This window comes from Eptesicus fuscus, chromosome 15 (assembly GCF_027574615.1).
Source record: "Eptesicus fuscus isolate TK198812 chromosome 15, DD_ASM_mEF_20220401, whole genome shotgun sequence".
Classification (NCBI taxonomy): domain Eukaryota; kingdom Metazoa; phylum Chordata; class Mammalia; order Chiroptera; family Vespertilionidae; genus Eptesicus; species Eptesicus fuscus.
The window spans coordinates 62,551,181-62,573,888 of record NC_072487.1 but is presented as its reverse complement, the minus strand read 5'-3'; the positions used below and the strand labels follow the sequence as shown (position 1 = coordinate 62,573,888).

The 22,708-nt window shown below is 41.9% G+C and overlaps 2 protein-coding genes across 2 annotated transcripts in view; one reads left to right on the top strand and one right to left on the bottom strand.

Moving 5' to 3' along the window:
• Positions 1-8,769, bottom strand: part of SLC31A1 (solute carrier family 31 member 1) — a 34,050-nt gene extending 25,281 nt beyond the window's left edge. Inside the window, exon 1 of the mRNA XM_008160898.3 lies at positions 8,646-8,769. The gene's annotated coding sequence lies outside the window, so the exon portion shown is untranslated. The remainder of the gene's footprint in view (positions 1-8,645) is intronic.
• Positions 8,770-8,991: 222 nt separating this feature from the next.
• Positions 8,992-22,708, top strand: part of FKBP15 (FKBP prolyl isomerase family member 15) — a 48,098-nt gene continuing 34,381 nt past the window's right edge. The window contains exons 1-4 of the mRNA XM_008160896.3: positions 8,992-9,139; positions 17,038-17,153; positions 21,826-21,910; positions 22,387-22,456. Coding sequence (XP_008159118.2) covers positions 9,087-9,139; positions 17,038-17,153; positions 21,826-21,910; positions 22,387-22,456 — 324 coding nt within the window. The 5' untranslated portion in view covers positions 8,992-9,086. The remainder of the gene's footprint in view (positions 9,140-17,037; positions 17,154-21,825; positions 21,911-22,386; positions 22,457-22,708) is intronic.

The following is a 22,708-nucleotide window of genomic DNA, read 5'->3' as shown; positions in this document are numbered from 1 at the left end:
CACTGTGATCATCTATAATAATAAAAGCGTAATATGCTAATTAGACCGGACGAAGCCAGTGCTTCGAGGGAAGCTGGTGCCAGCAGCCAGGGGAAGGAAGGGCTACTCTTGTGTGAATTTCGTGTATCGGGCCTCTAGGATGTCTATAAAATGGGACACCTTGCTGTCATAAACAAGAATGAGGAAGCTCTTTATATACTGCTATAGAATGATCTCCAAGGTATATTATGAGACGAACAAAGCAGGTGCACTGTATGCTATCGTTTGTAAAAAAGTAAAGGAAAAAAAATTATATGCATGTTATTTGTAAACACCTACACTACCTCTGGGGTTAGGGGCACAAGAAAGTGGCAACAGCCCAGTGTGACTCAGTGGTTGAGAGTTGACTCATGAACATGGAAATCACTGTTTGATTCCCGATCTGGGCACATGCCAGGGTTACAGGCTCGATCTCCAGGAGGGGGCGTGCAGGAGGCAGCCGATCAATGATTCTCTCTCATCACTGATGCTTCTATCTCTCTCTCCCTCTCCCTTCCTCTTTCTGAAATCAATAAAAACATTTTAATAAAAAAATAAAAAATAAAGTGACAACACTGTGATCCCTAGGAGGTAAACTGGTTAGATGTGGTTGCCACGTGAATGTAATTCCTATTTTTAAAAATTACATTTTAAGTCCAACTCCTTTATTTCACAGATGGGGAAACTGAGATGCATGTTATTGAATAATTATGCTATTGTATTCTTTAGTCAACTGAACTGTAACATTTGCTTCTCACATAAGGCTTCTGTAACACTAGGCTAACCACTTTCCCCAAACCTCCCATTTCTCCAAAGGTTTTACCAAGAAGCAGCTAAGCAAGAGGGGTTTCTGAGCTTTACATATCCTGTTTTAGCAGCAAATAACATAGAAGCTCCTGTTTCTCTTGCCTACTCTCACCTTCTGTACAAAGAAGATCAAATGTACAACTACATTTTCACAAAGGCTTTAGAAAAGCTTTTATTTGCCTTGTCCGAATAGGACAACTCAAATTTGATACGTCAAACAAACAAACTGAAAAGGTCTTTTAGTTATGCAATGATAGAAGGGCCTAAGTCCAATGGGGAGTATATCTTCCCGCTACTATACTCCATTTCTCTGATATCTTTTGTTGTTGACTAAGCCACATACTGGAATAAAGCAATCACGAGATGTACCCTTTTACACTCCTCTTACTGGATCCTTTTGTAATCTTGACACATTTCCAATGTGTTAACCACGAGTGCTTTAGTATGATTTAGGTAAAGTTTTCAGAGTTTTATAGACGGTGTGATACGAGGGGAGAAAACACTGGATTAGGTATCAGAGGCACTGAGCTATAGACACAAGTTTACCGTTATTAGCCATGTGACATTAAACCAATTACCTAAACCCAACAAGTACTAATTCCTTTACTGCAAAATGGATATAAAAATACCTACCCTGCCAACCTCACAGGTTTGCAAGGATCAAATAAAATGTCAAAATAGTTCCTAATCTTAAGGTATAATAAGTATGAAATGTTATAAATATTAGCTTACTTACTCATTAGATGATAAAATTAATCTCTGAAAAATGCTCAAGTCACATAGAGGGATCACTTTCATGTCACTTAAACTATGCAGCCTCTTATAGTTTGATTTAAAAAATACCAGCTGTCAGATTCATATATACAGCTTGACTCTTGAACAACACAGGGGTTAGGAGCACCAATCCCTGTGCAGTCAAAATCCATGTATAAATTTTGATTCCCCCCAAATTTTAGTTGTTCCTCAGTATCTGCAAGGGATTGATTTCAAGAACCCCTGGGATACCAAAATCCATGGACGTTCAAGTCTCTTATATAAAATTAGAGGCCCGATGCACGAAATTCGTGCAAGAGTAGGCCTTCGCAGCCGCAGCGGCTGCCTTGATCCCTCCCTCACAGCCGCGGCTGCAGCTCCGATCCAAGAGCTGCAGCAGCTCCGGCTTTGTCTGGAAGGTCGAAGCATATTACACTTTTATTATTACAGACTAGTGGCCCGGTGCACGAAATTTGTGCGGTGTGTGTGTGTGTGTGTGTGTGTCCCTCAGCCCAGCCTGCACCCTCTCCAATCTGGGACCCCTCGAGGGATTTCAGGCGACCGGGCTGATCAAGGGAAGGCACCAGCCCCATTACCCCCTGCCGAAGCCACTGCCAGCCACTGCAGCCACCAAGGTGTTTTCATCAACACAGACTCTAGTCCCTTCACTGTGAAAAAAGGACAACTTTCTTTAGGCATTTTTCAAGATGTATCTTTCATAGGATATGACATTTCTTTTTTTTTTTAATCCTCACCTGAGGATATGTTCCCACTGATTTTTAGAGAGTGTGGAAGAGAGAGGGAGAGACAGAGAGAAACATCAATGTGAGAGGGACACTTTGATTGGTTGCCTCCGCCCTGACCATGGGCGCCAGGCTGGGGGGCATGCAGGGACGGACCCCTGGGCCGCACACAGCGGTGGCCGCTGGGGTCTCCACACACCCCAGAGGCCAGCAGCCAGTCCCCCATTGTGGGCGCCTGGCTGTGGGCGTGGACCCAAACCGCTGCTTGGTGCTGGAGCATTCCCAAGCAGTTGGGGGCACCATGGTGACGTGGGATGTTCCCGTCCCGCCAGGCTGCTTGGCGCCTGCACCCATAGGCTGCAAGTGGCCAGGGGGCGTTCTGGGATCCCTGCCGCTCAGGACCTAATCGCGGGCCTATAGGCTAGGAGCGGCCTGGGTCCGGAAGATGTTTCCAGGATCCAGGCCACTGCAAGCGGCTGGGGGCGGGGCGGGAACATCCCTGCGTCGCTATGGCTTATTATTGTGTGACCCCAAGGAACTGAGTCTCTTCATTCATTCAAATCTATTGTGTACCTATTGAATAAATGTATTATGATTAACCCCAATCCTTAATAAACTCAGTCTTGCCTGGCTGGCATAACTCAGTAGTTGAGTGCTGACCTATGAATCAGGAGATCACGGTTCGGTTCCTGGTGAGGGAATATGCCTGGGTTGCGATCTTGATCCCCAGTGTGGGGCATGCAGGATGTTTCTCTCTCTCCCTCTCCCTTCCGCTCTGAAATCAATAAAAAGTATATTTTTTAAAAAATAAAGTCTGGTGGAGGAGAGATACATACAAATAAAAGACAACATAAGATGTACTAAGGTACAAATTCTGCACAGGGTTGCATGGGAGCTGATAAAAAGCCATCTGGAAAGGGAAGAGAAAGGAACAGAGGCCTGAAGGTACCCAGTTAGCAGCATTCCTCTGCCTTTCATTTCATAATTGAACCACTATGTTCTAGGTGAGGAATTCCATTATTTATTTAGGGAAAGGCTCAACCTGGCTAAAAAACATCCTCTAATATTTCACTGGCTACTAGGGTTTTGCTCTCCTTATGAGTTCCCTTCAAATCATTCCTCATATTTCCTTTTGCAATGCATGCTTCCATCTCATTATGTTGTATTGCATAATGTCCTCAGCCTACAAAAGCAGGTTGTATACAAAAGCCTAAGGCCTTTGTGTAAAGGAAAAGAGGTAGGGTGGACCCTTCTCAACCTTTTCCTTCTCTGCAGGGCTTTGCATTCCTAAGGATGGGCCCCTCCTCTGCTTGGGGATGTTACCTAAATTATAAACTGTTACTCAAAGCAGTGGAACTTCAAAAGCATTTCCTTCCCAGGCTCTTCTATAAGATTTCTTTTGGCATAAACTGCTAATTTTAATGTATTACGTATCACTCTTGATGAGCTCTCACACTTAGTCACAAAGTACAGAAAACTTTTGATTTTTCAAATGGGTTTATTATGCTAAAAGCTGCATGTGGGAATGGAGGCATCAGCAAACTGCCCTCTTTCCGCCCTTCCATTTCCCCCATATGCCTGGCTTGCCAACTTTGATGGCAGTTATCTTGGTGCCACCTGGTCACTGACTTATTTGCCATCTTCCACTACTTGAAGTCATCTTGTCACTGTAAACACTGGCTTTTTCAGTGATAATCATATCATCCTTTTCTCTTTTGTAGCAGTCTGGTGAGGAAGGTACAAAGAGGAATCAACAGCAGAACCAAATTGGAACAAAGAGAGGAACACACTTAAGGATTAGAGTCTCTTAAAAGTATGGTATAAATTGTTATCTTTAGAGCAGTCATTGAATTTTATTCACATTCAGCCTAGAAGCTTTATTTTTCTCAATTAAAAATTGATACTATGATCCAACCCACCCCCCTCCCCCAAACTGGATTGAGGTTTTTAACAGATCAATACCAGTGTCCCAAATAGTGTTTACCGTGTCTTACCTCATTCAATTCCACATTCTAAGGATTATTAGAAAAATGAAGTAATTACTCACATGGAGTGGGGAAACTTTTACTTTTTACTTCGTATACTCCTAAACCATTTGAAGTTTTTTACATCACTATGTCATTTAGAATAAAAAATTCCATTTCCTACTGAGCTAAGTACAAACTTGTCACCTTGGCCTTCAAGATACTGACAAATATGGCCCTGATCTCCTTTTCAATTTTAATCCCCTACTTCCCTAAGTGTACTGTTGTCTTATACTCTTAGCAAACTATCCCAGAACTCTTTTAACCACTTAACTAATATACACTAGCAAAGCTATTCTCCAGTATCATGGGAGCAACACTTCAGTTCTCCCTCTCAGTGAAGTTGTATACTAATAAAGGGTATCAGTTGTGTTTGTTCAAAAACAACTTATGCCAGTCTGTGAATTATTGTAAATATATAATTTAATGAAGTATTGCATAAAGCAATGAAGTATAGATGAGAAGAGAAAAACAACAGCCGCAGCTAAAATTAATTGAGTAGTTACTACCTGCCAGGTACTCTTCTAAGTGCTTTACATGAATTAACTCAGATAATCTTCACAGGGACCCTAAGAACTAGATACTATTATTGTCCCTGTTTTAAAAGGAGGAAACTGAGCAACTTGCCCAAGACCTATACAACTAATAAATGGCAAAATAATTTGGCTCCAGAGCTTAAGAATTTAGTAGTAGTTGTTTCTATGAAAACCAAGTTGAAAGCTTTGGAAAGACTATCAGTGATAGGCAACCTTTTGAGCATGGTGTGTCAAACTCTGCCAAAAAACTGAGCATAACTCGGGTAGTGTGTCACTTTGAGGAAAAAACTAACTCCAAGACTCTAGTTGCAAATGTTTCATCCTCAGGAGCAGCAAATGTTTCATTCTCAGCACGCGGCCGCGTGTCATCAGAAATGGCTACGCGTGTCAGTGCTGACACACGTGTCATAAGTTCGCCATCACTGGACTAGGTGAAGATGATACACACAATCACTCAACTCTACCTTGTATGTGAAAGTAGCCATAGATAATATGTAAAGAAATGAGCCTGGCTGTGATCCAATAAAACTTTATTTACAGAAACAGGAAGCAGGCTAGGATAAGATTTGGCCCTCGCACTGTAATTTGCAGATCCCTGCACCTACACTCCAAGAAAAGGCTTATGTTAAAAGAATGGCAAAATACGTTTGTTTTAAGTCAAGTAAAATGTTTAAGGTCTGTGTGTAACTAATATCTGTATGATTACCTGCTTTAACTTACTTTTTCAGTTAACTAACTACTGACCCTAATTGTATCAGATAAGAGGGCAATTCTTAACTTATAAGACATTTTTGCCTACTTTCCTGCCTTCTTGCTTTTGCCAAAACCACCCCTTCAATCTTGGAAGTATTATTTTCTCACTTCCACTTGGAATCCCACTCATCTTCAAGCACATTATCTAACCCTACACCCTCCTCCAAACTAGATATGATCATTTCTTCCTTTGAAATTCTTCAATAATTAATTTCTACCTATGGGACTTCCTTTGTTATGTCTTCTATTATGGCTATTTGTATATTTCCATTATCCCCACTACTCAACTATTAGTGACTAACTCTTTTTCCTATCTCAGGCAATATCCAGCACATAGCAGGTTTTCAGATAATTATTTCCTGAATTGTGTTCTAACATTCTTCTGTTTTTAGTGACTGGACAGAAAGAACATGCACAATACCAAACCCTCAAACCTATATTCAATTCATATACCTATTATCACACCTATGACTTAACTTTGTTATAACTTTAAACTATTAATTTTAAAATGCATTCACCAGTACAGATTAGCATGGGTGTAGCTGTATATAAAAATTGTCATCTCCATAGCAAAATTTCTGATTTTGAAAGTAATTGTTAAAACTGCTGCTTCCTGGCTAATCTTTAAGGGGTCGATACATTTTACAAATACATGTAAAAGCTGCATGCAAACAAAATTCTTAATTCAAACTTGAGATCCAGAGTGTGCCTTAGCTCACCTCTGCAGTACTTAATAGACGTCTGGAACTAAACCACTCCTTTTACAAAGTGCTTAGGGATCCTGGCCCAAGCTCAGAGTGAGTTAGAAAGGCTTGGGACAGGAATGCAAGTTTCCTGATTCCCAGGTCAATATTCTAATTCAGGAAGAAAGTGGCTTTTTAGGTGCACCCAACCCTGCAGTTCAGAGACTAAGGAAGCCTCACCACTATCTTCCATGTCCTTATACTGCCAATCAGAACCAGCTGTTGTTTTCCCACAACAGTGACCTGGACAGGCATATTTGTGGTGTTCCAATCACCAAAAAGGCTGATCCAGATTTTTAGGATTCCTACCTACCTAAAAAGGTTACTTAAACACCCGAGATAAAAACACCCCACTCGAGAATGCACGATAAACAAATGATCCTTTAGTGCAGTGGTTGGCAAACTCATTAGTCAACAGAGCCAAATATCTACAGTACAACGATTGAAATTTCTTTTGAGAGCCAAATTTTTTTAAACTTAAACTTCTTCTAACGCCACTTCTTCAAAATAGACTCGCCCAGGCCGTGGTATTCTGTGGAAGAGCCACACTCAAGGGGCCAAAGAGCCGCAGTTTGCCAACCACGGCGTTAGTGTTTTTTAAAGCACTACGCAGATGTCTTAGTGCTAAAATGACAGTGACCAGCACTGAGGTGAGGGGTTAAAAAGAGCTATGTTACTTATGCAGTTCATTCTCTTATTTTCTGAGAAGTAACCAACTTCACATTCTAAACAGAGCTACTATAAAGGGTTCCTGTTCTAGTGCTTAGATACCAGTTGCATCACTGCTTTAACCATCTTAAGCTGTAAAGTAAACACAGGAAGTAGACAACAGCCCTATCCTCAGTTCAACAGAGTAATACTTTACCAACAAAAATTAGAGTTACATATAGTATTTCTAGCTACCGTATTCCCCTCCCCCCAACTTTAAACAGTCAAATCATCTTTAACTAACAAAAGACTAAGCAACCCTGACAGTCCACAGATAGTACAGCGTTTTTATTTTTCTGGAAGCCACCTATGAAAGGCAAGAGCCATTGCCGGGCTCTCTGGGTCCCATGGGAAAAAAAGACCTTAAGAGAGTAAATTAAGGAAATAAGGGAACAAGGATGAATTCCATTGCTTAACCTAACAACGAATTAATAAGAATTCATTATGGGCAAGAAAGCATAGTGCTCTGTTGACACAAGGAGACATCAAGATGAATAAAACGACCCCTGTCCTTGGGAAGCTTACAATTTAGAAGTACACAAATTATAACAAAAAGCATAACAAGGGAAGTGCCAAGAGGTTCGAAGTTCTCAGGGAGGGAGATGCCAATCACTTCACTTCAATTTCATGCTAACAGATTAAAATATCCAGGTAGGGGGCACCTGTTGTGCTAATCTGATTGAGAGAAGCTGGAGTGCGATTCCAGCGAGATCTAGGGAAATGGACGCTTCAGTGGGACAGGACCTGCTTTATCCACACCTTGGCTAAGGAAGGCCTATCTAGAAGTTGTTCCAAGAAATAGTAACCAAAGAAATATAAGAAACAGAGAGGGTGGGAGCTGGAGGCAGAGAAGTCGGCAAGAACTGATGCTGACTTAAGTCTGGGACAGGAAGACGGAGCAAAAACCCAGGCGGTGGGGGCAGGAGATTTTCAGCTTCTAACGTTTCCTCCTATCCACTCACCTGCACAGGCGGACTCTAGAGAGGGGGGCCTTTCTCAAGAGGTAGCCACAGTCCAGCAATGACCACTCCGGGAAGGGCGCACAGTGCTGAAGGGCTGATCAGGTACTTGCATCAGCTCCTTAGCTCCTGAATCGAGAGGCCAGGGACCCAGCCCCAGCCTGCCCTTTACTCTGGGTGACCTCGGACTAGTCATGCAGGTACTGAGTTCCTTCTTTTCCTACCTGTACATTCTGGGATTATGAGAATGGGACGGAATTCGATGACCTCTGGGGTCTAAAAGCTTCTCGCCAGCCGGCACGCAGAAGCACTGGACAAAGGGCCCGTCGAAATAAACAGCGAGGTCGGCCCCAGGGGACAAAAGGTAGGGGCGCCGGGCCCGTTCTACAGAAGGGGAAACTGAGGCACCGACCATCTTGCCTCAAGGTCACTCCAGCTAAGTCACTGCTGGTGCCCGGGCGAAAGCGGAGACCTCCAGACTGCCAATCCCGGGCCCTTTTCCTTTCGCCGAGCAGAGACAACTGGCGCGGAGAGTCCGGGTCCCGGAGGGGAAAGGGCTGTGCTCGTGCCAAGGCTGAGAGAGGGGCGAAGGAGGCCTTACCTTCCCAGATCGAGTCCCGCCACTGGCGCCTCCCTTTCAGAACCTTAACCAGTCGCCCCCTCACGACTCTTCATCAACCCCCTCCACTAGTGACCGGCTCGACGTGTCCACGATTGCCACCGAGGCCGCCAATTCCCGCCCCTGCTCCGCCCCCTGCCTCATTGGCCAATCCCTGCGCAGGACGTCGGCGCTCCCGCGGCTTTCGCCGCCTCTGAAGGCTGGAGAAGCCTGACGTCACGCGGCGCGAGGTCCTCCCAGGTCCTCCCATTAGTCTTTTGCCCCTCCTCCCTCCGGAGCCTGGTTCTCCCGTCCCGTGAACGACCGTGCGAGAGTTCGTCCTGCCGTAAAGCAGGACGCCTCCGCGGCCTTTCACGACGTCGGCGGCTAAGGGCCTTGGAAACGCTCCGACTCCCTCCCGGCCGCCGGGCGAAAGCCAGCGCGATGTTCGGTGCGGGCGACGAAGATGACACCGACTTCCTCTCGCCTAGCGGCGGGTGAGTGTGAAACGTGGGACAGAAGGCGTGGCTGAGGAAGTCGGGCAAATGGTTGGAGGGGTCGCTCTCTTTTCAGACCTCTTCCCAACTTCCGGGTCCAGACCCGTGCCACATTCCGGTGCTCTGCTGACAGGTCTTAGAATTCTGGCAGAGCTCGAAACTGCTGAGTCTGCCCACCTGCATTCTGGGCCTGCCATCTCCCCATGACACGCAATGTGACTCTGAGGATCGCCTTTTGCTTTCTGGGTCGCAGTTTCTCCTGTGAAATGCGGGTGATTGCTGATGAGAGTACCTGCCTCAAGAGTTTTTATAGGAGTCACTTGGGGCCAGTATAAGACTTTCTCTTCTGGGGCGGGGGGAAGGTGGTGAGAATTAGCCTTGGTGAGTCAGCTTCAGCATCCTTCAAGGATGTCCCCTTTTGGGAACTTTCTCTTCTCCCACCACCCCAGGCAGAAAAAAAAAATTGCTTTCTCTTCCTTATTCCCACAGCTAGGCGTGATCATCTCTGTTCTTGCACACCGAACCTACTGGATTATGAGTCCTGACAGGACAGAGATCTGTAGGGAGCCCCGTGCTCAGTACAGTACATAGTGAGTGCTCAGGAAGTACGTTGAATGAATAATAGTTAGGAAATGGCACTCTAAAGCTTAAAACCAATCCAAGAGACTGCCGTCGCTATTCCCTGTCTCCAGTTACTGTGCATACTGGTCTGGGGTACCGTTTTTCAAGCGGCAGCTCTTAGGTCTCCTCCAGTAATCAGTTTAGCCATTTCCCTTGTGTTGTGTCAGTAGAGAGCTTGGCTCCCTTTAAACTTGTGAGCTAGCAAGTTCTGATACTTGCAGAACTTTTCTTTGAACATTTGTCTAACAAATTTAAGAATGTATTGAAGAATGATGAATACAACAACATACACCCCTTATTCGACTGAATGCTCAGAGGTTGCAAAGATGATCAAGCCTGTCCTCAAGTTGCTTCCAGTCTTGGTGGAGACTCAGTACATAAAATGACACTCACTGCCTTTCTTTTGACTTACACGGTGACTAGCTATGCTACCTATCCTTAGTCCTTTGACTACCCCCACTTTAGATGGCCTTTGTCCTCTAGTTCCACTTTGGGTTCTTTCCGTTCTCAGTTGTTTTAGAGTTAAGCTGTGCTTTGATTCATTTTTCCCCCCTATTCCACCTGGAGCACTCATGAAAATGTCCACACAATCCAGCCAGCGGCTGTTGACTATGCAGTAAGCCTTTTGAATTAATGTTTTTTCATACAAACCTGTTATTTTACATGGCTGTGCCATGTGGAAGTTTACAAGATATACTTTAAATTCACACTCTTCCCTAGGTGAAAGTATTTGGGATGTCTGTAAGTGAGTGTTAGAGCTTTTGATTTTCATGCAACAAGCAGTCCACTGCTGGCTGAAAATTACAGGGTGGAAATGACAGTCATGTGCTCTTTTCCAAATTCCTGCCCTGAGATCAGTTCTTGGTGGCTCAGCGAGGCTGCTTTCCTGAGCAGGCTCATGGGACCTGAAGTGCTTTAGTTCTAGGCACGTGACTGTGCTCTTACACATAGACAACAGCTAACTGAATGGTAAAAGGCTTAGTAAACAAAGTTGTACAGATACATTATTTTTGTTCCCAGTGATAACCAGAAAAACCAAATCAGATTTAAGATTGAGGACATAGGAAGTTTCACCAATATTCTCTGATTCAGCTATTCCGTCTTTGGTTTCTCTAAGGAAGTAGAACATATGACAGCAGCACTTCCTGTTTTATCACTTGAAAATACTTGCTTATTAATTTTTAAGTATCTTGACTTAAGTATATGACTTACTTGATCCCATTTAGAATATGCAAGCCTGATAGAAAAGGGAGTATTAGTGTCTAGGATGGCTATCTAGATGATTGATGTGTTCCAAGTTTCCAGGCCTCTTAAAGTCCATTGTTAACTTAGAAGTAGTAATCAGGAAGTGTGTTTTTGGAGGGCTTAGCTCTTTCCCCACCATTGTGACTTTGAAATGAAGAAATATATCAATGCCTGCTAATTATATGGTACTTGGCTTCCACTAAAGCAGATAGGAATAAGGCAAAGTTCTTGCCCCTTAAGAAACTCCTAGTTTAGTAGTAGAGTAAAATCAATCCAGTAATAGTAATCACAAAGCATTCTAAAGGCCTACTTATGTATATACTTATGTTTTAGATTATATAAAAGACTAGTGGCCCGGTGCATGAAATTCGTGTGGGGGGTGTTGTCCTTTAGCTTGGCCTGCACCCTCTCCAATCTGGGACATCCCTCTTGCAATCTGGGACCGCTGGCTCCTAACCGCTCACCTGCCTGCCTGCCTGATTGCCCCTAACCACTCTGCCTGCCGGCCTGATCAATCCCAACTCCCCCCCTTCCGGCATGATGACCCCTAACTGCCCACCCCTGCGAGACTGATCGCCCTCAACGGCCGCCCCCGCCGGCCTGTTACCCCCCCAACAGCCCTCCTCCCCCCCCCGCTGGCCTGCTTGCCCCCAACTGCTCCCCCCCGCCCGCCAGCCTGATCGCCCCTAACTGCCTCTGCCTCGGCCCCACCACCATGGCTTTTGTCCAGAAGGACGTCCGGAAGGTCTCCCGGTCTAATTAGCATATTACCCTTTTATTAGTATAGATATGTGAAGGTAAATCTGATTAGCATAGTAATGATCACCAGTATAAAGGTAGAAAAAGGTAAGTCACGAACTGATCATTAAGAAGTATTTTTAAGTTACTTAAAAGACACAGAAAAGCCTAGATTCTAATGCTGATTCTGCCCTAATTAGGAGTGTGACTTTGGACAAGTCACTTCTCATCCTTGGCTCTCCTTACCCTAACCTGTTAAGTTATGGGGTTTTCCTCAGATGATCTTTGAGACCTTTCTCAATTCTAAAGTTTTGTATTCTTGTTAATATCAGTTTATAGTTGCAGGCCAGTTTATGCATAGATTGAGCATGGTTTCTTCTCTACAGGAGTATCTCAGTTGAATCAACATTTTAAGGTAATAGGATGTGTGCACATGTATATAAAATAATATATGGTGTACTTAATGCCAGACGCTGTACGTCCTTCTAAATAATACATTTATATTATCATATTTACTTCTCTCTGCTACTCTATGGGGTAGTTTTTACTATTATAACCATTTTACAAATGGGCTTATAAGTATCAGAGAGGTAGGTTGCCCAAGGCCACGCAGCTAAAAAGTAAAAGAGCAAAGAAGTACTTTAACAACAAAAAGAACCCTATTTATTAAAATAGATTGATGTATCATAAATGCATGTATTACTTACTTTGATGAGAAAAGAAAAGGAGTATAAAACTAAGGTTAGATAAAGATTTTGGCAACTAAGTGCCCTGGCTAACATTTATTTTTTAAATGTAATTAATATTGTAATGACTTTTCCCATGAATTGTAAACAAAGAGACTCCAGTCCAAAGTTAGCAAACCCCCTATTGGGGATCGAGCCCAAAACCTGGGCATGAGCCCTGACCAGAAATCAAACCCCTACCTCCTGGTTCATGGGTTGACACTCAATCACTGAGCCATACTGGCCAGGGCTCCATTGATTTTTAGAGAGAGTGAGAGGGAGGGAGAGAAACATGGATGTAAGAGAGACATATCGACTGGTTGCCTCCTACATACACCCGGATTGTGGCCAGGGGTTGAACTCGCAACCAAGGTACATGCCCTTGACCAGGAACTGAACCTGCAACCCTTCAAGTCCAGGGCCCAATGCTCTAACTGCTGAGCAAAACTGTCCAGGGCAGCAAGCCCATTCTTTTTTTTTTTTTTTTAACATTTTATTTATTTTTTATATATATTTTATTGATTTTTTCACAGAGAGGAAGGGAGAGGGACAGAGAGTTAGGAACATCGATGACAGAGAAACATCGATCAGCTGCCTCCTGCACCCCCCCACTGGGGATGTGCCCGGAACCAAGGCACATGCCCTTGACCGGAATCGAACCTGGTACCCTTGAGTCCGCAGGCCGACGCTCTATCCACTGAGCCAAACCGGCTTTGGCAGCAAGCCCATTCTTGCTAACATAGTTAGATATGTACATGTGAGAATACTTTAGAAGTAGAAAAATGTAATGATTTATATATATATTTTATGTATTGTTTATTTTAAAATATTAATAGAAAATAGAATTAATCTGGGAAATAATTGGGTTGACCTGGCTCTAGGATTGATTTTGCAATCATTAATTAGCTGGCCTTTAGAACCTCTGTGGAAATATTGTTTGCCTATGACACTTGTTTTTCCCTTGAAAAAATTCCTGCAAAATAAAAATAGCAAATCCAATACACATAGTTTACTGAAGCTAACCAGGGCATTCTTTTCTTATCCACTACCTATATATAAGCTATTATATCTTAACTAGGATCTAAACTTTGTAAATTGTTCACTATGTTAAAGGCATTGCCCAGCTCCTTCAGAATCTTATTCTTTTAGGGAATCTGCCCAGGTTGCCCTGGCTAAAAGGAGAAATCTTGGTCTCTCCTAAATTTTATTAGCATTTGTTGATATCTTATTTAGGCTAGCACTGCTCACCACACTTACAATCACATTTAAACCTCAGTCCTTTTAAGTAGGCATTGTTGGCCCCATTTATAGGAAACTGAAAGGAAGCTAATAGTACATTACCTTAAGAAAACAAGGAAATAGTTTCAAATCATATTACATTTATTTTGCAAATTGCTGGTATATGTTATACATTAAAATTGTTGGGAAATTTTAATATTGACTTCACCTAAACTAAGGATGCTTTTGGAGGAAAGGAGCTCAGAGCTAGACTAGACTTTGAGTTCATTTATTGAGCCTATTACATACAAGACCCTAAACAAAATATACAGTCAAGTAGTGATTAAAATAAATAATCAGTTACCCTGTTATATGATAAATGATTGAATAACTTTTATTAATCTCTGTGAAGTATAACTCCATACAACAGCTACCTGTTATATATTTTACTAGAGGCCCGATGCACGAAATTCGTGCAAGAGTAGGCCTTCCTTCCCCTGGCTGCCGGTACTGGCTTCCCTCTGGCACCCGGGACCCGGGCTTATCTCGCAGCCCCGGCTTCATCCGGAAAGTCGTCCGGTCTAATTAGCATTTTACGCTTTTATTATTATAGATAGTTTACAGTCATATATTATGTAATTCCCCTGTATAAACTCCCTGTATAAGAGTGTATAAGCTCCTTGAAAATAGAACCCAGTTTTGCTCACCATTGTATACCCAGCTCTCAGCATAGTGTCTGGCACAGATTTCTTTTTTTTTTTTTTTATATTTTTTAATATATTTTATTGATTTTTTACAGAGAGGAAGAGAGAGGGATAGAGAGTTAGAAACATCAATGAGAGAGAAACACCGATCAGCTGCCTCCCGCACACCCCCCACTGGGGATGGGCCCGCAACCAAGGTACATGCCCCCGACCGGAATCGAACCTGGGACCCTTGAGTCCGCAGGCCGACGCTCTATCCAATGAGCCAAACCGGTTTTGGCTGGCACAGATTTCTTGAATGAATGAATTCTATAGGAGCTCCTAGGAAGATCACCTAACCTAGACTTTGAGATTAGGGCAGCTTCCAGGGGGAAGGGAGCAACAGGAAGAATGTTTCAGGCAGAAGGAACAACATGTCCAAAAGCTGGACATTAGAAAGATCTTGCCTTACTTAAGAAACTAAAATGTGGCTGTAGCACACAGTTGGGTCGGAGAAATGGCCAAATAGGAAGCTGGGGGAATAAGCAAAGGTAAGGTCTTGAAAGGCCTTGTTAAGTTGCCTGTGGAGTTGGGATTTTTTGTATTATTGAGGTGTCCTTGAGGGTTTTAAGGAGGAAAGAGAGTCAAATTTGTTTATTTGAAAGATTACTATGGGTGCACAGGGGAGAATGGATAAGAAGCAGGCAAGCCCAAGGCTGGGAGATGAGTCAGAAAGTTGTTGTAATAATTCTAGCTGGGTAGATGTGATGGCAACCTGAAATAGGGAAGTGGCAGTGAGGATGGGTAGAAGTGACTGGGTTCAAGAAATGTTTAGCAAGTAAAATTAAATGGACTCTGGAATTGGTTATGAACACCAGGGGGAAAACAGTCAAGGATGATCCCCAGATTTCAGTTTGGTTGTGGGCGTTTGCAGAAATAAATAGTAAGTAATGGCGCCCTTTTTTGGAAACTGATGAAGGAAGGTCGCAGGTAAACTTCTGTCCCATGTGGACTCCACTCCAAAACTCTGCCTGCACTCCAAGTAGGTACTGCCCAGTGCCTGGCGAGAAGGAAGAGCTGCTTTTCACTTCTTTCACCTTGCTGGGGTACATGTAGGGTGACAGTGATTTTTTCCCAGCCAGACAAAATAGTAGACCTGAAATTGTTATCCTTAGAAAGTCCTGCTTACAAGGTTGGCACTTGGCTGACTTCTAGGAACTTTATTGGCAAACAGTTCCCCACCCTGATATAAAGCTTCCCATAAATGATAAGCTTGGCTCACTTGCCTAAACTGTTTGTACTAACAATATGATTCATGAACCTTGTCTTCCTTCTGGGATTCTAGAATTTTGGCTCATGCCAGAGGGTTTCCATTTATCAATCCCCAGAGACCCAAAGCCTGGGGAATTAAGCCTCTAAGCTCCCTGGTAGACCACGTTCACACATATTACAACTCCTTGCTGGAGTAATTAAACGGATCCTGTTACTCCATTGGGAGAAGACTCGTGGAAGCTTGCCCCTGGTGTCCTCTGAACTTTGCCCCAGTGCTCTTTTTCCCTTTGCTGATGTTGCTGTGTATCCTTTTGTTGTACAAGATCTTAGCCACGAGTACAACTATATGCTGAGTCTAGAACCTGGCGGTGGTCTTGGGAACCCTGACACAAAATGTCATTGACCAAGAGAGGAAGCGCAAAAGTAAAAACAGGATTTGCGAGGGCAGTGCGGATTGGAAGATACGAGTTCTGGTTTGGACGTGTTATGTTGCATTTGGGTTGCCTGTGGGATACTGTGTTGTCTGATACTCAGCAGCAAATTCTGGGCCGAGGACATAGATTCGAGCATTATCAGCATTTGGATAGCACTTGATACCAAGGTAAATAAATTAGATTGTCGAGGGGGAGAGAGTATAAAATCTTGGGGCATGGACATTTAAAGGTTGAGCAGAGGAGGAAGAGTCCAAGAAGTTAGGTGAGGATCCAGAGAGAGGGGCAGGCGAGAAAAGCATCCCTTTAGTTTTATTGAGGTCTTATTTGGGCTAGTCCCTCTTCCCAGCCCACAGGTTTCCCCACAGAAGGGAAGGGAAGATTTTGTTTGAAGAACATAATAGTTGACAGTGTAAAATGGCAACGTGAAGGCCAAATTAGACAAAGACTGGTAAATTATGTTTAGTAACAAAGATGTTGGTGACCTTAGCAAGAGTAGTTTTAGTGGAATGGTTAGGGCAGAAGATTAGATTGCAAGGAATGATGAAAGAATGGTTCTGCCTGTTAGATAAAATGGCAGATGGGACCATGTTTGATGGAGTAACTTTGTAGTACAGTTCAATTTACTTTATTTCAATTTATTTTAAAACTAACAAAAAGTAAGAAATTATGACTTGCTAAAGGCAAGAATTTACAGTTTGAAGAGACCTAGATCAACCACCTCAATTTATAGTTGCAGAAACTGAGGTCCGGAAAGAAGAAATGCCTTGACGGGTAGGGTCAGCTGATGCCGTTCAGATTAGAAATACAATCTTGATTTCAAAGACTCTTCACTTCCACTTCCAGTATTGAATGGTGGGATATACAGCCAGAGAGGTATTCATTCAAGGTTGGAGGTGAGCAGCAGGTATAACGACGCCAGGTTTGAGATATGTCATATGAAATGTCATTTCCATTTTCCACAGTGCCAGATTGGCCTCTCTTTTTGGACGGGATCAGGCAGCTGCTGACCCTGGAAATGAATTCTTCCAGTACACAGCCCCAAAGCAGCCCAAGAAAGGCCAGGGAGTCGCAGGAACAGGTAAGTTAGGAGGTTAGGATGGGCCCCTATCACATTAGTTGAAAGTATAAACAGCCTTCCAAAAGTGATATTCCAGATTGTTCATCCTTGGTCAGTCTGGCCAACCTCACTACCCGTGGTGCATGCCTCTCCAGCTCTGAGATATGAATTCTGGCAGGTGGATAGTGTGCCCTTTGTTTGAAACTGATGAAGGAAGGTCGCAGGTAAGCTCTTCTCCGTGTGGACACCACTCTCTGAAACTGTCCGCCCTCCAGGTAGGTACTGTCCAGTGTTTTGGCGAGAAGGAAGAGCTGCTTTTCACTTCTTTTCCTTGCTGGGTTAGATGGATGGTGACAGCGAATTTTTCTCAACTAGACAGTGAGTGAACCCTCTGTACCTTTCATCATGCTGGACATAAAAAATTGAGTGACATTTGTTGAATGAAAGGAGAGAAGGGGGACTAATATTTCTAAAATGCCTGTTATGTGCGTGGTTTCAGGTGATTTACGTAGATTTTTTTTTTAATCCTCACTCGAGGGTATGTTTTTATTGATTTGAGAGAGAGAAACATTGAGTGCTTTCCATATGCACCCGACTGGGCAGTTAACCTGCAACCTGGGTATGTGCCCTGACCTGGAATCGAACCCATGACCTTTCAGTGTACTGAGCTACTCCAGCCAGGGTAGATTTTATTTGATTCTCACAATTCTGTGAAATAGGTGAGAATACCACCATTTTAGATTCTCAGAGAGGTTTAGGGATTTGGTCTCAGTTATACAGCAGTAAAGGACAGAGTTGAAATTTGAACCTTGATCTGATTTCACTCCAAAGGTTTTCTTCCCTCCTACACTTTGCTGTCTTCCTGTAAGAACCTGAAGAGGAATGAGGGACTGATAGAAACAGCCCTGAGCTACCAGCACTGGGCTGGTGAGAGATATTAAATATTGTTGAATGAAGATGAAAGTATTGCATTCCTTTTAATGCTAGTCACAATGCTGGCAAGAGGATGTTAGGATATTTAGAATTGAACAGTTGCATGGTTGCCATGTGGCCCCAAAGGTCTAAGATATTGTTTGTCCCTTTACAGAAAATGCTTGCTGACCCCTGCTCTAAATCTTACCTGTTACTTTTGGCAGCTGTGCTGTGGATTTCTGGTTCTGTTCTGTAAGCCCTAACATGGCCAGATTTCTAGTAGGCTGTGCCTTTACATTTCATCAGCTGTGTGTTTCTGACTCAATTTAAAGTGGTGGAGTTAATGGATATAGATAAAAAGAAACAACCTAAGGTCCCACCCAGTGAAGTAACTTGATTTTTAGAAATCAGGCAACAACTATAAGCTAATTATACTTCCAAAGAAGAATTATAGAGGCATTTGAACTTAAACATTACTTATACAATCTTATGTAGGCATTTACAAATAAAAAGCAAAGTAGCAATATAGGGGACCCTTCCATTCAAGGGATATTTATATGTAAGAAGTCTTTGTGGGGAAGATGGCTGAAGCATAGCTCTTGAATCTCTTCAGATTTCAATATAAAAACAGAGCAACTAGATATAAATACAAACCTATGGGTAATATTTACAACAAAACCAATTGAAGTGGTATCCTCATGAACCCCCAAATATAAGCAGGTATGGACAAACCACTGACAGCCACAAGGCTTGCATGGTATCAACATTTGCGTGGGAGCAAACAGGGACGCAGTGGGAGAATATCTGAGTCTGAGAATGGGAGAACCCCAAAATAGCCAGTAGGTGTTCATGGGAAATATGGTAGGCCAAGCTGAAATTGGAAAGTGTTTTACCCACTCTTGTGGCTAAGTTCAAGGGGTTGATGATTGGGACTACAAAAATGGGAGCACTCCAGCTCCTATGAACTTGTGAAACTCACCCACTGACCTTCCAGGACAGGTCCCCACACTGAGAAGAAACTGCTGGGAGTGGAATTCAAATTGAGGAGGATAGAGATATTAGAGTGAAGGAGACAAGATTCAGGTAAAGATAGAAGTAGAATAATAAAGTCTCAGGAGGAAGCCACCCTATTTTTTAACTTGATACAAAAAGAACAGAAGAGGGAGCTCTACTCTTAAGAGTTCAGAAAAGTAAATTTCACATAAAAATAAGCAATAGAAAAGTCTCAGAGTCAAACTCCATACAAAGTTGTTATAAGAACAAAGAGAGCAAGGAACAGAATAATATCCCTGCAGACAGTGAGAGATCTCTTCTGTGAGAATGTTTCTCCCTGAACAGATCAAAATTATGACCACTTATTAACATTAATAACGTAAGACATGAGGTGAGAACATAAATGCGAATTAACAGATTATGCCTTAAGAGAAATAGAAGGTTAACAGGAGAAAATTAAGTAAAAAAATTGAGATTTCAAAAGAAAGTGACAAATATTAAAGATAGCAAAGATCCAACAAATGGGGGGGGGGGAGGGGGAGAGAAACAAGAAAACTGTTAAAAAAAAAATAAAAGAGACTTGAAACCACATACTATTAAAAAAAAAAAAAAAGTCCTTGTGAGTTGGGAATTCAGGAATCTGTGCAATGCTGATTTCAGAGAGGAAAAAATGCAAAGCCAGTGAGAAGATCATATGATTCTGAGTATCTGACTCATTTCTCCAGCAATTCACAAACAACCTTCCATTTCCAGGACATGAGATAGGGAGATCAGAGTGTACTGGGACAAGTTACACCATCCTGGAGGACGATGCTAGGCTGACCTCAGGGAGACAGTAATTTTTCTCAGTGTTTCAGACTTATCCTCATAACCTAACTCTGGACTTAGTTACTTTTTTCCTGTCATACACTGCTTATCAGGAGAAAAGTTATAGTATTACATATAGCTGGAAAGTGCTGATTGAATTAAAAACTAGTTGTAGGTTTTTACTAAATAATAAGGAAAACATGAACATCAAACTAGGAAAATAACCAACCAGCATAAATAGACAATTCATCAAAACAAAGCAAAAAGTCAGTATACATCTATAGAAAATGTTAAATTTTGGCCTCCCTGTAATCAATAAATGCAAATGAAAGCAACAATGAGAACGCATTTCCCTTTCCCTACTGCCTCCCTCCCATTGGTAAAGATTTTAAAAGATAATTTCTTATTGGCAGGCCGAAAAGCTGGTGGACTCAAACTGCTAGTGGGAGTGTAAACTGATATGGCATTTCTCAAGGGCATTTGGGCAGGATGTAACAAAATCTTAAAATTGTTTACACACTTTCACTCCACATTTTCATTTTTAGAAATTTCTTCTAAGAAAGTAATAAGAGGTACACACAAAAATGTGCATTTTAAGGATGTTCACCATAGCATTATTTATAATAGAGAAAAATTGGAGGCAGCCCAAAGAAATATCAAACAATAGAAAATTGGATACATTTTGATTATTTTATGTAGCCATGAAAAAACATTTTTAGGATTGTTTTGTCTTTGTTTTGGACACTGTTTTGAAGAATTAAAGGAAATGCCTATATTAAGGGAGAAAAGGAGGTTGTCAAATGATATCATTAATTTTGTTTGGAAAAGGTAAAGCTGCGAGTTTTTGTGTGTACAAAAAGGACTAGGAATACATACATCAAATTATTAACGTTTATTTTTGGGTGGTGAGATTACAGGTTCGTTTTTCTTTTTCTTTGTGTATTTCTATATTTACTAAATTTTCTGCAGTATACATGTACTCTACAGACAGAAAAATTGTGTCAATATGAAATTAAAAAGCAAAATTTGACTGTAAATTTCAAAAGATCTTACTGGCTTTATTCAGCAGTTCCTGAATCAGGCAACATCCAGTCTAGCAGATTGAAAAGAGCTCCAAGGAGCTGTATAAAATGAGAGAATTTTATAAGCAGAAAAGAACAGGAACACAGAAGTTATAGTAGGCAAAACACAGATTGGATGTCTTGAGATTACTTTCCTTTAGGGGATGACAGTGGGTCTATCAGGCAGATTACCTAACTAGTGCGGATCAGGCCGTTCCTGATTGACTGGTTAAAGCTTCCATTTCTGGGACAGCCAAATCTGTAATTAAGTCTCAGCTTGTTGACATAGAGCTTAGCAAAGTGACTTTATTTTGGACCTGTTGTCTTGTTTTTATCAATACAAAATAAAAATAAATCCAACAAGGATGCTTTTGAAAATAAGTCCTTAGCTGTTATGTCCACTCTAATGTTCTCACTACTCTTCCATCAGCACATTCATGTTGTGAGTGTAAATATGTGATTTACTGTAAATATACTGTTTTAAATCACTAGAGTTACTTTCTTTCACTGTGAAAGGTAAGTAATGGCTGTAATCTGAGTATCGTAAATTTTCTACTTCTAAACTAAGGGAAGGGGAAATAACTTTATTTTTATTTATTATAGCTCTCAAAATATTGGAAGGGGAAAAGAAAGTAGATATGACCTTGTTTTCTTGTCCAGCCCAAAGACTTGTTTAAAATGGAAAAGCCCTGGGCCTAGGCTTGCTGCTATCATTGTGTAAGGCCCTTAGGTGCTTAAAGCCTCCATTTCCTCATCCCCAGAGGAGGTCATGTTTTATGGATCAAATGAGGATAATGGTCATAAAAGCATTTTAACACTAACTATAAGGCTTAAGGAAGAATTTTAAGCAGTTTTAATGGTTAAAAAATCAGTTTCAAGCAAGAAATGAATGACAGCTTTGTTTTCTTCCACATCTTTAGGAAATCAGGCGGCACCAAAAACAGCACCCACCTCAACAGGCACTTCCACAGTATTGGTTGCAACAGCAGTCCATGCATACAGATAGTAAGTGGCTGAGAAGGAATGCTTTCTGAAGTTGGGGATGGACTAAACTCCTCTCTTTTCTCAATAAGCCTCTGTTCATTGCTACCCTGCCTTTCCATAGGAAAAGTATCAAAAATGCTTTTTAACTTGCCAGTTTTCCAACGTCTCATAAAACTTTGAGGAGCCATTATCTTGCTCTCTCTCTCTCTCTCTCTCTCTCTTTCTCTCTCTCTCTCTCTCTCTCTCTTTCTCTCTCAATTGCATATACCTCAGCAACTGCCTTTCCAAGTGCTCAAAGAAAGATACTTCACTGAGGTATAAATAGTAGATATTTAAAGAGTAAAGAAATTGTGTAAGAGCTTTATAAACTGCTCACCTCTATTCCTTTCTAGAGATTCAGTGACTAGATTTCCCACTTTTACATAGCAGAAAAGAAAGCTGGTTCTGCTTAGTTTAAGGAAGTATTAACACCTATTGTTTTTGTTTTGCTTCTATAGTACAAATGGTCAATATGTAAAGCAGGGCAAATTTGGTGCTGCAGTCCTGGGAAATCACACAGCCAGAGAGGTGAGATTGCCCCACATCTCATGTATATTTAAGTGTCCCAGATCCTACTCATGAGCTGGTTTCCCTCTGGGCTTGCCCAGTGTCTCATGTGTCAGAGGATTAAAATGATTGTTTGTGTTGAATGTACACTTTTAACATTAGGTATATAGTAACATTTATAGTCATATTTTGCTTATGATCGTGCATTAAAACAAATCCAGCCACTCACTATTTTTAAGTTTAATTTTATGATATAGACCTGGCTTAAGAATT